The following is a 13,430-nucleotide window of genomic DNA, read 5'->3' on the forward strand; positions in this document are numbered from 1 at the left end:
TCCCAGTGATAAGTGAAGAAGAAACAAATGTAGAGTAAGCCTCCTGTCCCAGGTAACACGTAGCTCTTTGAAGTTGTTGACAGCAATGGCCGATGTGTCTTAATTAATGCGTTAATTCAAGATTCACCGCCTTTGCTTTTTTAAAAGCAAAAAACTAAAAACACCGGAACAGCGTATGTATTTTCGAGAGTGCTATATGCAATCAGTCAAAAAACTAATTAAAATAGCCAATTAATTATAGGAGGAGATTTCACTGTTCACTTAGACGCGGAAATGAAGCAGTCATTAAGGAAAATGAAACTGGGTTAAAAACATCACAGATATCAAATCAGTTTACGATCTTGTACATCATGTTGACATTAGGCGAATAAGAAATGTTGGCACAATATACAACACCCCTAGGGACAAGGAACGTACTCTGCCTTATCCTCTTCCCAAAGATTATGGATTATTTGATTATTTGTTGCTGAGATTCAGATGCCCTCGTTCAAGTCCGGCCACTCTGCGTTGACCCTGCAAATTAATAGTTTTGAAGACACAATTATTAAATGACTTTTTAATTCTAGTCTACTGGATGATATAATTAGGTGTATAATTTAATTAATTAAATAATATAATTAAGTTCTAGTTACGAAGATTGACTGATAGAATTTCAAGACATCGAAGATAAACGTCTCCTCTGGGATTTGATAAAATAGAGAAGAGGGCAGACGACAATTCCTTTCGCTTCAAAATTTTCACAAATTTCCCGAGTCGCGCAAAAGTAAAGGCCTGAGACAAATAAACTAAAAAAAAAAGAGAATTAATGACGGTGCTTCCTTCTGTTACTGCGCGCACGTTCTGTCCATCTAATAATGATACGAGAAGCTCGAGTTTCTTAAAGTGCCCCTAACCCTTCAATTTGTTTTCTTTTGGTAGATTTCTATATCTTTCAAGAACTCATTTTCGAAAATTTTTTTGAGAAATATTGACTCCTTTTTTATTACGAGCGCTAGAAGTGAAGGCAGTCTTGTCGATATTTTCAGCTATCGTTCGCATTAGTCCCCCACTCGGCCAAATATGAAGCGTGACGTAAGAAAAGGACATCGTGCAAAAATATCCGAAGATTCGCGGTAATGCTTCAATTGTAAACAGAGAAAATGGTTGAGAAATGTGTGGTTTTTGGATGCAGCAACTCTCGAAATGCAGAGAAAGGAATCAGCATGCATAAGATTCATTCTGAATCCTTCTGGTGTCCTTTTCTTACGTCACAGCTAACGCTGTTAACGCTTCTCATTGGCTTGTTCCTAATGAGCCCACGAGACAAAAATTTATCCAGCGGGGCTTTAAGAGCGCAAAAATTTAAAAATTTTAGTAACTTTTAGCGCTCGTAAAAAGAAAAAGATTCAATATTTCTAAAAAAAATTTTCGAAAATGAGTTCTTCACAGATATGGAAATCTACCAAAAGAAAACAAATTGAAGGGTTAGGGGCACTTTAAGGATGATGCGTAGTAAAACAAAGGTATTTTTGCACTATTTATGACCATGCAGGAAAAGCAGATTGAAATCCTAAAATAAAATTGGGGGTAACCACGCATTTTTCAGCTTCAATTTTGCGGGGAAAAATACAATACACTGCTTTGTATTTTTAAGCTTTTTCGAATTGTTGTGGCTTAATTATCTCTGAAAAACGTATGACTGTCCCCGATTTTCTTTTTCGATTTCAAAAGCCCTTGCTGAGGTCTGCGTTTCCTGCATAGTCATAAACCATGGAAAAATACAGCTGTATTAGGAGGCACCGTCCTTAAATGATAATTCTTATTTTATATCAGCTGTATTTATTTTTGTGCTTTTTTGGTTATGGCAGAATAGCCCTGTATAAGGTAGCTACAAAAATATAGTATAAAGTTAAGTATGTATAGAGTAGAAGATACATAGATAATTTGAAACCCATTTCTTGACTGGGTGTTGATTATAAAAGTGTTTCAAATCCTCAGCAACCAAATTAGAAAAAGTGCTAATATACATGAAAACCAATTCGTTCGTGGCACAACTATCTTTGATATAATCAGGTCAATTAATGGCGTAATGGAACACACTAAACATTTCCGGCTTAATTACCACCTTTGGTTTCAGCAAGACCTTTGGTTCTCTAAGAGCTTTGAATTTCGGTGGTTCATTCACACAATGGATTAAAGTTTATTATTCACGTATCTCAAGCTGTGTAATGAATAATGGCTTCGCATCAGATCTCTTTGAAATAAAGGGCCTTTCCGCACAGCGAAAAATCTGTTTATTTAGACAAACATTCTGTCATCATCAAGTGAACGCTTTACAAATGCGGATGGTTTGTCACGACTTTACAAATTTTGTTCAAGACGGGTTGATGTGGACAAAATCGATTAAATAAACAAAATTGTGTTTTTCTTGTCAATCATTTTTTTCGTAAAACCATTATTAGTGCTTCCACTGTTAGCAGATTGGACAGACTGTAAAGTGTAAATAGCTTCGAGTGCGGATACAAACTTTGAATACGAAAATTGCTTCGACCAAATATTTGTGCGGACTTTTACAAGACAATTCCTAAATTATGTGCTATTGCCTGCTAGTGCAAAAAAGGCCCCAAAACAGCCTCATCAAGGCAGCCCATTATCACTTCTCTTTAACATTTGAAGTTCTTAATATCACCATATGCAGAAAACACGAAGATTGAAGGGATTAAACTAGGAAATCCGAAAGAAAACTCAGCATCGCCAGAAAAATAGATTCGACATTCGCAAACGAAGCTTGATATTTGGAATTTTTTGGGCTTAGTTTTGATCCTCTCATTACAGAAAATATGTGAGAAAGAGTTTTTAATTTCTCGGAGAATACAAAACTTCAGAATTCACATTTTTATCTAGCTGCGATCACACCTTTCGGAACATTATTTCGACACTTTATTCGGCAGGAAACCTTTAAATTTCGGTTCAAAGGCGTTTAGAACGCGTTTTTTGAATGCGTTTCAAACGTGTTTTGAACGCGTTTTAAACGTATTCAGTAATCCACTATTAGCAAATAGAACTAAGCAGAACTCTTAATCAGCCACTGAAGAAAATATGCGGCAAGCTTTAACAAAACCAGTGTCACGGCTTCCTATCTTGCGATAGGTAAAATGACAAAATGGACTTCAAATGACCGTAACGTTTTCTCTCTCAGCGATGAGACGTTTCACTTCCCCAAGCCGTCATTTCCCTTTTATTTTCCGTTTTTTAACTTTCAGTAGCATATCTATGGAAGATACGGTGTTTAAGGCAGCATAAAATCCTTTTTCTCCGCCATTTTGATGTAGCCTGACAGCTTGAACTAATCAGATATGGGTTAAAACAATGAGAGGATGGACAGCTCATTTGTCCCACCCACTTTGATTCGAATTTTTGACGATAGTGGTTTCAAAGATAGCCTCACTACCTTGTTACTAATACTCAATGATATGTTTTGCTTAAGAAAAAACAATACTCAGTTATATGTTTTGCTAAAAAAAAAAACAATACAATACTCAATGATATGGGTAAACGGGTCAACGAGGCCTTTTTGAAAGGTAGTGTACTTTTTATTTTATTTTATTTTTAATTCCGAGAGTTCACCGATCCACGGCATCATTAGGGCCGCAATTAAACAAAAAATGCCATAGCTTAAGGCCTCACTTGACCCTTTTACTAGTGAACCAAGATGCTACTGAAGGAAAGCTTCAGACGTTTACTCAATGATATTTTTTGCTAGAAAACCAATACTTAGTGATATGTTTTGCCAAAACTCCTTCTTAACACTTTTCGTGATGAGGAGTATTAGCTTGGCCGCTTTCACGCATCACCCCAAGATCTTGATCAAGATAAAGAAACCAATGAAAATATTATGAATTTTCGTCACTTCACTTTTCTCAAGTCTCAAAAAATCTGTTAACGTATGGTGAAAAAGATTCCTCAAACTCACTAATAGTTCACAAGCCAAAGACAAAGAAAATCATGCACCGTGCCGTGTTTGGATATCTGATGAAAAACTCCTCGTTTTTGCATCATTATTTTCCTCTTCAAAATGTGTTTGTTTGAGAAGTTATATCAAACACTCGTCACAGTGTTTCGTCATAAATACTCCGCTACGCGTCGTATTTTCAACTATCTTCTCGGGGATTGATATGTGATGAAACAATGTGTCTCGTGATATATTACATCTAACCCTAGTGGGTAAAATTAAAATAAATTTAATTATCAATTATTTTAATTTTAATTATGTTGAAATTTTTGTGGGAAGATATTCATCGTCTACCTATCAGGGTGACTCGACGTCAAAACCAGATAATTCAAACATAAATTTCTAAATAGAATTGTATATACAAATACATTTATTTAATATTGGTTAGAATTTTCTCACCTCTATGCATTCTATACAAAAGATATATGAAACAAAGCGTATAATTGCGTCCACAATCGATAAAACGTACATTAACAAAAGCAATTCAACAAGCTCCCTCTTCGCAAACGACGGTTTAGTCGTGGGGTCGAATCTAAAACTTGAGCTTGGTAAACGCATATCTACCTTTGAGCATTCCAACAGCCAATCAGATTTGCTTTGCTGTCAAATGACAGGCGGTGTTGTGAGAGATTGGCAGGAAACCAAATAAGAGAAAGAGCACCTGATTACGTTCGCTGATATTGGTCTGCGGTTAGGCCCAATTTTAGCATATTATTAAACGCCGACCAAATAAGAGGAAGTAAGAGTGCTGCTAAAAATTGGTCCGTATTGCTACCACTGATATTCACTTCTGGAAATTCAAGCTTATCGATTGCTCTTAAGGTCTTCATGTTGGCCCTAACACTGAACAGATTAGTCATACGGCTTGCTAACATCGTCTACAGCTAAAAGGTGAGACTTAATTGTGCGTCTGATCTACATGGAAAGGTTCAAAAAAGAAACTCACTGATCCTCGTTGAAAAAATGGGAAGGAGATGGGATGTGACGGGTGGGGTGAGTAAACTTGTTGTCTTTAGTTAAACTTAAGTTGTTCATCATAAAAGCTTGGAAGTTGGGGGCTCTTAAAGTGTTAGTTATTAAAATTCTGGACTAATAGCGTTTATTTATACAAGACATCTCTGACTAACTGCTCTATTATTTTAAGAAATTCAACGTTTTGTAGGATTTTTATTCTATAAATTGGAATGCTATAGGAAAAATAGAAATTCGAGCATAAATTTTAAACTGAGGAAACGACATTTTTCGGTTTATAAAGCATGTTTAGGCATATTCAAATGGTATCGTCAGCTGCGCTGATAGATAATAGGTGATAGGTGTCAATTAACATTGAATACTAACATGACAAGTAAGGTTTGGTTTTTTCCAATGATATCAATGGCTTTTTCAGTTCCAGCTGAACATTTGTACTTGCAGAGCCTCCAACAGCAAAACAATCCGCGAAGAGCATGCAGCGCGGCACGCTGCTGAATTTTGAAGATGTTTTTGAACGTGAGAGTTTTGTCCTAGGACAGGTGTTCCTATTTGACGTTATTGCTGGTTTTTAATTAACATATTTAAATAAATGAAAGTATAATGATAGTGATTAATACCATAATATGAACTTGAGAAATTTCACGTTCAAATGGGGTTTGAAACGTGCGGAAAGCCCGATAGAATTTTGCTCTAATCGACAAAAGTCAGCAAGAGACAGGATAGGATCATATTAGCTCATATTCAGCCGTCGTCGCGTACAATATTACCGACTCTTCGTTGCAGCAATACACAGGCTAATATTCCAAAAAGAGCCTAGCAATACTGAATTTGGCGCAAAGCATGTTTCGGATAAAAGATTATCCATCGTCAGTTGCCAGATAAGTGGCTAACTGTGGTGTATAAACTTTAATAAGTGTGAATATGATGGTAATAATTAATGCTATGATGTCAGTGACGAAAACAACTCGAAAACGTTCAGATTCAACTGCCGAGTGGGCTCTTGACGCTTTTGCAGGACTCTTCTGTAAGCGACGAAAGTCAGAAAGAGACAGATCATAATCATATTTAGTTGCCAAGCTCTACAGAAGCGTAGAAAGCGCGGTTTGATGTGAACTTTCTCCTATTAACATACTGTAATTGTTATGGTAGTATTTAATGTTGACACCTATCACCCTCTATAAGCGCAATTTTCTATATTCAGCAACTGACGATGGCAATTGAATATGTCGAAACACTGTCGTGGGTGAATCTACCTTCGACGATATATTTCTAAAAATTATAAACCAAAAATGTCGTTTTTATTTACAAAATATTTTCAGTCTGCTGATTTTTAATTGAGCGTATTTTTAAAAACATACCCACTACATTTTCGGTTGCAAGGGGAGGGTTACCTTCAATTTCCTGCAGCCGAAATGAAATTGAGGAGACACAACGCCAAGAGACGCTCCACCGAATTCCATGATCCCTTCTTAAGCCCGCGTTCTTCCTATGATACATTTGATGCTCTGTTAGCTTTCCTTTTCAAAGATTATTTTGTTCGCGTGTTTATATGGATACCGTGGGTGACCTATTCGCTACTATTTATGCAAAAATGTATAGGATTCATGTTGAAGAAATTAGGTTTAGTTTTGCTCACGTAACTATTTGTCATAGTAACAACAACCCACTCATCATGTGTGGATTACTGTAAGTAGTATTCAACAAATTACTCTTACTCATCTTCATCATCATCATCGTTATTTCATCATCATTTGCTGGCGTTTATGCCTGAAAGCAACGCGGAGGAAACCCTTTCTCGTGACTGCCAGCGGTGTGACTTCCGCCATGTTGATTGTCTTAACACAAAGCTGCTCCCTGACAAAAGTATAAACCATCCCTTCCTGGGTCTACTCCGTACTTTTTACCAGGAAACGCATGTTGTAGGCAGTCTGAACGCTGAGTTGTTCTACGGGAAACGTATTTTAAAAGTGCTCGAAGCATTTAAGGCGCTTTCTGTCTTAAAAGTTTGAAGAAGTAGTAATTAGTGTTTTGAAACGTCCGTTTACTTGCTTCCTCTATTTCGTTACCGCAAAATGGACTGAAAATTTTGTGCAATTAAATTCGATATTTTCGATAAAGCCGATACAGGTAACTTAAGAATCGGTAGTCTTTGATACCCACCACCTACCCGTTGATTGATTTCACTTTGGTCGGCTATAATTGTTTTATTCCCATCACGAATATTATCGATTATCCGTTTAACCGATTGTCTACACTGGGTAGAGTTCGTATTCACTTTGGTGTACTTTGTTTTAAATTAGTCTCTACGCTATTTGTGTTCACTTTTAATGGTTTATCTGTTGAAATATTTTTTCTCAAGGATTACAGTTGCCTCAATAACACTATTTAAAAAAAATTATGTCACCGATTACAAGTTGCTTAAATAGAGCTGGCATTTATGCAATGTATGTTTTGTTGTGTTAGGCATCAAGGATTTGTAAACTTGAAGCATTACTCTCTTGCTAAGGAAGCGAGTGTCTCTTTTAAAGTAAAAATCACAAAAGAGGTTTGTATCCGTTAGCACTTTCTTCATCATGGTTTATTGATATCCATTTAAGTTAAAGAATTAAATGATGATGATTAATTTCTTTTAAAGATTTACTCCTCTGTGTAAAGTCGTAGTCATTTGGGAATCAGTCTACGGAATCCTAGAAATGCATTTCATTTTCTTTTCTTCTTCCTTTTCACTTCCGTGCAAGCTTATTGTTTAGCGGTTAATTAGATTATGAGATGTGCGCAGCCAACATTGGCAGGACGCATTTCTGTGAATTGAAAGGTTATCAGGCCTAAGCAGAGCGAGAGACCGACGTGAAAGTAAATAAAAACGCGGCTAAAACTGACCGGCTGATCGTCTTCCGTATCAATTCAAATAATAGTAATCTATCAGCTCGTTTTTCGACCTGAGGACTTAAATGAGGCCATGGAAAATTGAAATTCAGTTCGTTTAATTGTTTTAAATTTTCAGTGTGTTTGTGCACGAGCAAGCAAGAAAGAAGGGAACAATGAACACTACATGGATCCTTATACTGCTTATATTGGCGGTGAGTTTTTACTGTGAAACAGTTATTGCGGCAGTTGATAATCGCCGGTCGCTGGGATTATGCAGCTCCACTGTAGGCTGACTGCGTTTCTTGAGGAGGATTATTCAAGGCTACCTAACGAATCTGGTTTGGATTGAATATCTGCTCAGAAGGCCTTCACTCTCTCATTGATAAGACAAATGTTGTTTTGAACACGAGTTTTAAAATTCCACCTGAAAGGGAACAACCCGAGAAATGTTCTGCGTTAAAAATGTTCTACAAAGGAATTTAAAAATAATTGAGAAAAAGTTGAAGCTCGCAATTATATCCTACATTTCAAACTCACTAATAATTCATAAAGTGGATATCCGATCTTTAACCATTTCAAATTGCATGTATTTTTCTCGTCTCAGGGTGCACTATTAATGAGTCATTCAAGTTATGAGGTGCAGCGTGTGACCGCCATCGCTTTAAGAAAATGCAGCACCATTGTTAGTCCAAACTTTACAGCTGCTCGTCTTACGTTACAAATTCATACGTTGAGGTTTGCGGAGAAAAATCTAACGAAATCGCATCAGTATCACTTCTCTGGCGAATGATTTCCAAAACGAAATTGAATTTGTATCGTGCTGTCCCCCGAATAATTTTGCAATATGTTGGTAAAAGGTCGGGGGTTGCGAAGCAAATTCAAGATACTCAGAAAAAAGCTCATCTACACATTGCCATGCTCATTTGCTAAGTTTTTAAACTTAAACTTAAACTTAAAAGTGTAAAAAAGAGTAGGGCATGGAGTTCCCGGTTGCTGGTCTGGTCTTTGTGTGTGCAATAGTTGGGAGTTAGTTTGCAAGGAACTGCGAAAGTTCTGTTTCTTTTCCCCGTCACACTTAGTGACGAATTTGACTAAATCAAAAGACGCAACGCGTCACTGCAAAATATTGTCAGCCACAGTCAATAACACAAATGAAATTGTAAACTAGTTAAGTTCTCGCCAAAACGCGGAAACTTGCTCGGCAAAATTAAGTCAAATATAGAAATGGAAGATGAAGAAGAAGACATTTCAGCATCCGGCTTGACTAAATTCTGTGCAACAAGGTGGACTGTGAGAGCAACCTGTTTCCAAAGAGTCATCGACAATTATGACGCATTGTTAAAGCTATCGAATGATTGCCTTGAAACGAGACTAGAATCAGATGTTCGTGGTAGAATAATTGGATGTCTGAAGCACAGATGAAAAAGTTTGACTTTTTCTTTGGATTAAACTTGAGGCAGAGGATCAGTTTCTCCCATACAGATAATCTATCGGAGACCTTACAGAAAGCCGGCATGTCAGCCACCAGTGGACAACACAATGCCAAGCTGACGAAGGATGCACTCAAGAAGATCAAAAATGATGACTGTTTTGCAACTTTTTATCAAACAGTGCTTCGCAAAAAACAGCTACATGTTTATATTACGGAGCCTGAGGTACCAAGAAACAAAAGAGCTCCTGGAAGATTTGAGGTTGGAACTGGAACGCCTTTCTTCCCTGTGACTCCTGAGCAAGTACATCGAAGAATCTACTTTGAAGCACTATATCAGTAATAGTCTCGTCCATTTAAGAACGTTTTGATCAGTCTAGTTTCAAAGCATATTCCAATATGGAGTCTCTTCTGATAGGCGTTTTGAGCTTGCAAGACTATCCTCACAAATGGACTACATCAAAGAAAATTATACTGACGATGTAAGAACTGAATATCTTTTTTCCCAACTCGAAATTTTGAAAGCGTTGATCAAGGATGCGCAGATTAATTGCTTTGCCGAAGTTTTGAACTGAAGTGGTTAAGAGTCTTACTGATCACGAGAGACACATGATAACTGAGGTTATTGTTATTTGTAAACTCCTGTTGGTAAATCCTGCCACAAGTGCTATAGGTGAGCTGTCGTTTTCCATGGCAAGAAGAGTGAAAACGTGGTTGCGTGCTAACATGAAACAGCAACGTTTTAATACTGTAGCTTTATTGCATACCCACAAGTCAAGACAGATAAAATTCGGCTTCTAGATGTAGCGAATGAATTTGTCCAGCGAAATGAAAACCGTTTTCGCAACTTTGGTAAATTCACCGATTTAGATTTGTCAACGTGCTAAAAAGTAATTATTGGGATTTTCCTTGTGTTTGATGTTTTGTTATTTTAGTTCTGAAATTTGGTGTTTATTAGCCTGATAAATAATAAAATAATTCATTGTGTCTAATATATTAGGATGTATTTTTAGCCATTCTAGAAGCATTTATTTTAAAAATTTTTCCGAGGGAGCATGCCTCCTGACCCCCCTAGGACGCTTGCGCCTGCAGCGCGCGCTAAAAAGGCCTTCGATTTTTTATTTAGCCCCCCCCCCCCCCCCCCCAATCGCACAAATGCTGCGCGGTCCCTGGTGAGTGGTAAGTTTCTTTTGAGGTTCAAGGAAACAATAGAACTCAGACAATTAAAATTACAAGTAATTTTGGAACAAACCCTCAAACTTAGGTCTTGACTCTGCCCCTTTTTAGCAGGTGTTTCTGTCTTATCGCTGGGAGTGAATTTAAAAATGCTCTAATTAGTTATACGGTCGAAAAGGAAAACAAAGCAATTTTATTGTAGAAGATTAAGAAAACTTTAGAACTAACCAGAAAAGGCATTGAAAACGATGGTTATTACCCGAGTTTGCAAACTGTAGAACAAGACCTTATTCGCGCGATATGCTAATTGCCTACTACAAACCAGGTGATATTCTCAGGAGAATCAATCCTTTGTCTTTTTGGAAGCAAAGAATGCGTACCAGAGTGAATATGACCAATTCTAAAAGAGACCAATCCTTAGAGTACCGTCATTTTGTCTGTAACGGGGCAACAAAAAGTGAATGAGGTCTATTTAGGAAACTGGATTCGCACTTTTCCAGATTGATAACTTTTGTAGGTTTTATTTAATAATATGAATTCCCCTGGACCTTGTAGGGTTTCAAAGAGTAGGACAATGTTTATCACTGAATGCTTTTGTTGACAGAGGTGATAATAGGAATAAGCCTTTTATAGTAATAACAGTGATGAGCTGAAACATCCAGAAAAAAGGGTACAAGCCGATCCGCTATCGAAAAAGTCGTAATCAGTTTGCTTGCTCCACGGTCTCTAACTTTTAAACAGTATTTCAACGAACGGTGAATACTCTCCAGACGCAGGGGTTGGTTTGTAAAAGCATGAAGATTAAATTCGTCTCCTATTTTCTATTAACAGACCTGTGCAAGTCCAATGGTCATGGCCTCTGGTAAGTCAGTGCTCATTGCTCTTTTACAAGGTGTTAAGGAGCCTGAGTTAGTTTGGGTCAGGGATGGCTTCAGCCCGGTAGAAGTTTAGTGTTCTTGGAATATGTTAGGACCATGCAAGAAAATTGATGTTGACGGGATGTCAGATTTTACCACCTGGTGTTCTACGAAAGTTAGTAATGTTCATTTTTATTGCATTAAGTTTTTAAACAAATCAGAGTGATGCCATGGTGCAGGAAATTTCTTAGGCTTATCTTGCTGGATATCACAGCTAGTTCATATTCTTTCTCCCTTACAAGCAATTCCTGACTTAGTTAAAGAGATCAACGCAATATTTTCTAAATTTTCACGGAGCGAAAAAAGTGACAAGTGTGGAAATTGTTTGGAATTAGACATCGGGACAATGACATCTCCACTGCAATTACTAAATTGCAACTGAGTTCATTTTCTAGTGTTAGGACACCTAGCTTTTTAAAAATACAAGCAATAAATATTATCGATGCGATTGCGGATGTTCAGATGCCAAAAAGTGGGAACATTAAGGGTATTGTTCAAGTTATTGCCGCTCTTTTGTTTTCGACTCCCCCGGCGACTGATCCGTGCGGAAGCGTAATTTTTCCTTCGTTATCAACGCAAGTAAAGTAAGTAAGTAACTTTATTTCAACTCGGGTTGATGAGGCTGATTAGGCCCCTAGCAATACAGTCATGCTAATATGCCGAGAAAAAAATATAACAAATATAAAAAAACATACATGATCAATTAATGACTAACATTCTAACTCATGATATAATATATAATATCGATAAATAAACAATAAACAGTCCTAAGTCTTAAGATTATTACAGTGAATCATTGAAAACTGCACATCACAAATTTAGCTCTCTTACAGCATTTTCATAAATTTCTTAAGGATTGTCATTGAACGTAATTCATCGGATAAAGAATTCTACACTTTGGCACCAATAAAAGTTGTAGATTTTAAGCCAAAGTTTAATGTAGTTTTCTTACGTGGGACTACGAGCTTGTTGGTGCCTCTCAAGCACTTTACATTATTACGTACGACGAACAAGTCACTTATATACCCCGGTAACATACCGTTTACAGCTTTAACGCAAAGACCTTCTAAGAAAAATTCTAAATCAGCTGAGGTGAAGGGTGAAAAGAAACACACTAAAAAACAAGATCTTCACTCAAACAGATACTACATCATTTGTTTGGTGTATAATTGTAAAAGGAAAGTCAAAAAGGATCTTGAAGCAAAGAAAATGAATTAAAAAAGGACGTAATTACAACGAGGGTTGCGTGTTGACTCTTAGCACAAATGAGACCACAGCAACTTGTCTGAACAGTTATCGCCCAATGTGATTTTCCGACAAACAGCGATGGTAATAATTACTGCAAATGGAACATTAACGCACTTTCAGTGAAATTCATCTTTTCAGTGTTACCACGACAGTGTAATAAGAGGACAATAAAGCAACAAGACCTAAACAACCTGACCATAATTACTCTTCTTATTTCCTTTGCCTTAGATTTTATTGTAATTGGTATTGTAATTATTATTGTAATTGGTAAGTGAAAACCCATTTTGATTGGATGTACCAATAAAGCTATTACTATTGGTTCTAGTTTCGTTTCTGGATGTTTATATTCGAAGTGAGGGTTGTAGTGACCCAGGTATTACTCCAGGGACATGCGGTATTGCTTACATAGAGCTGAATGGAAAGGATCACTCCCCTCGCGGCAGAGGACATAATGTTGTTGTTGTGGACGCCAAGACAGGTTTGTAGCAACTTCTTAACTTCTTAACCTCTTCGATAATATCTGTAAAGACGTTATTGTGCCATGTGCTGCCTAAGACGCGAGCGAAAGACTGGTTTACTTTGAGCTATTGTGAGAGCATTCCTGTCATTCAGAAAAGGCACATCCCTGAATGTGATCAGTTAGAGCAGTAAAGTCAGAAGACTGAGCACGGTAAAGAAAACGAAGAGCTCTCTCGTGTAGTTTATCAAGTTTCTTGTTGTAAAACTGTGAACAGTGATATCATATAGCAGACCAATAATTTATAATTATAACATAATGAAGGAATTCTAAAAACACAGTTCGGCCAGAAGAATGTTCCATAGCCGACAG

At 37.1% G+C, this 13,430-nt stretch overlaps 1 protein-coding gene across 7 annotated transcripts in view; it reads left to right on the forward strand.

The window, feature by feature from the left end:
• Positions 1-4,719: 4,719 nt before the first annotated feature.
• The window catches only part of LOC146450370 (uncharacterized), a 75,760-nt gene continuing 67,049 nt past the window's right edge, over positions 4,720-13,430 (forward strand). For 6 of the 7 annotated variants that reach the window (XR_014860307.1, XM_085100386.1, XM_085100389.1 and 3 more), the window contains exons 1-5: positions 4,720-4,984; positions 7,427-7,508; positions 7,968-8,043; positions 11,268-11,298; positions 12,927-13,079. Coding sequence is in view for 6 of the 7 variants with exons in the window: in XM_085100386.1 (XP_084956512.1) it covers positions 8,005-8,043; positions 11,268-11,298; positions 12,927-13,079 (223 nt within the window). In the remaining variant the exon portion in view is untranslated. The remainder of the gene's footprint in view (positions 4,985-7,426; positions 7,509-7,967; positions 8,044-11,267; positions 11,299-12,926; positions 13,080-13,430) is intronic. The other variant, XM_085100387.1, reaches the window with a different exon arrangement.

The sequence above is a fragment of the Pavona decussata genome, unplaced genomic scaffold (genome assembly GCF_977016875.1).
Source record: "Pavona decussata unplaced genomic scaffold, jaPavDecu1.1 SCAFFOLD_468, whole genome shotgun sequence".
NCBI classification, from domain to species: Eukaryota; Metazoa; Cnidaria; class Anthozoa; order Scleractinia; family Agariciidae; genus Pavona; species Pavona decussata.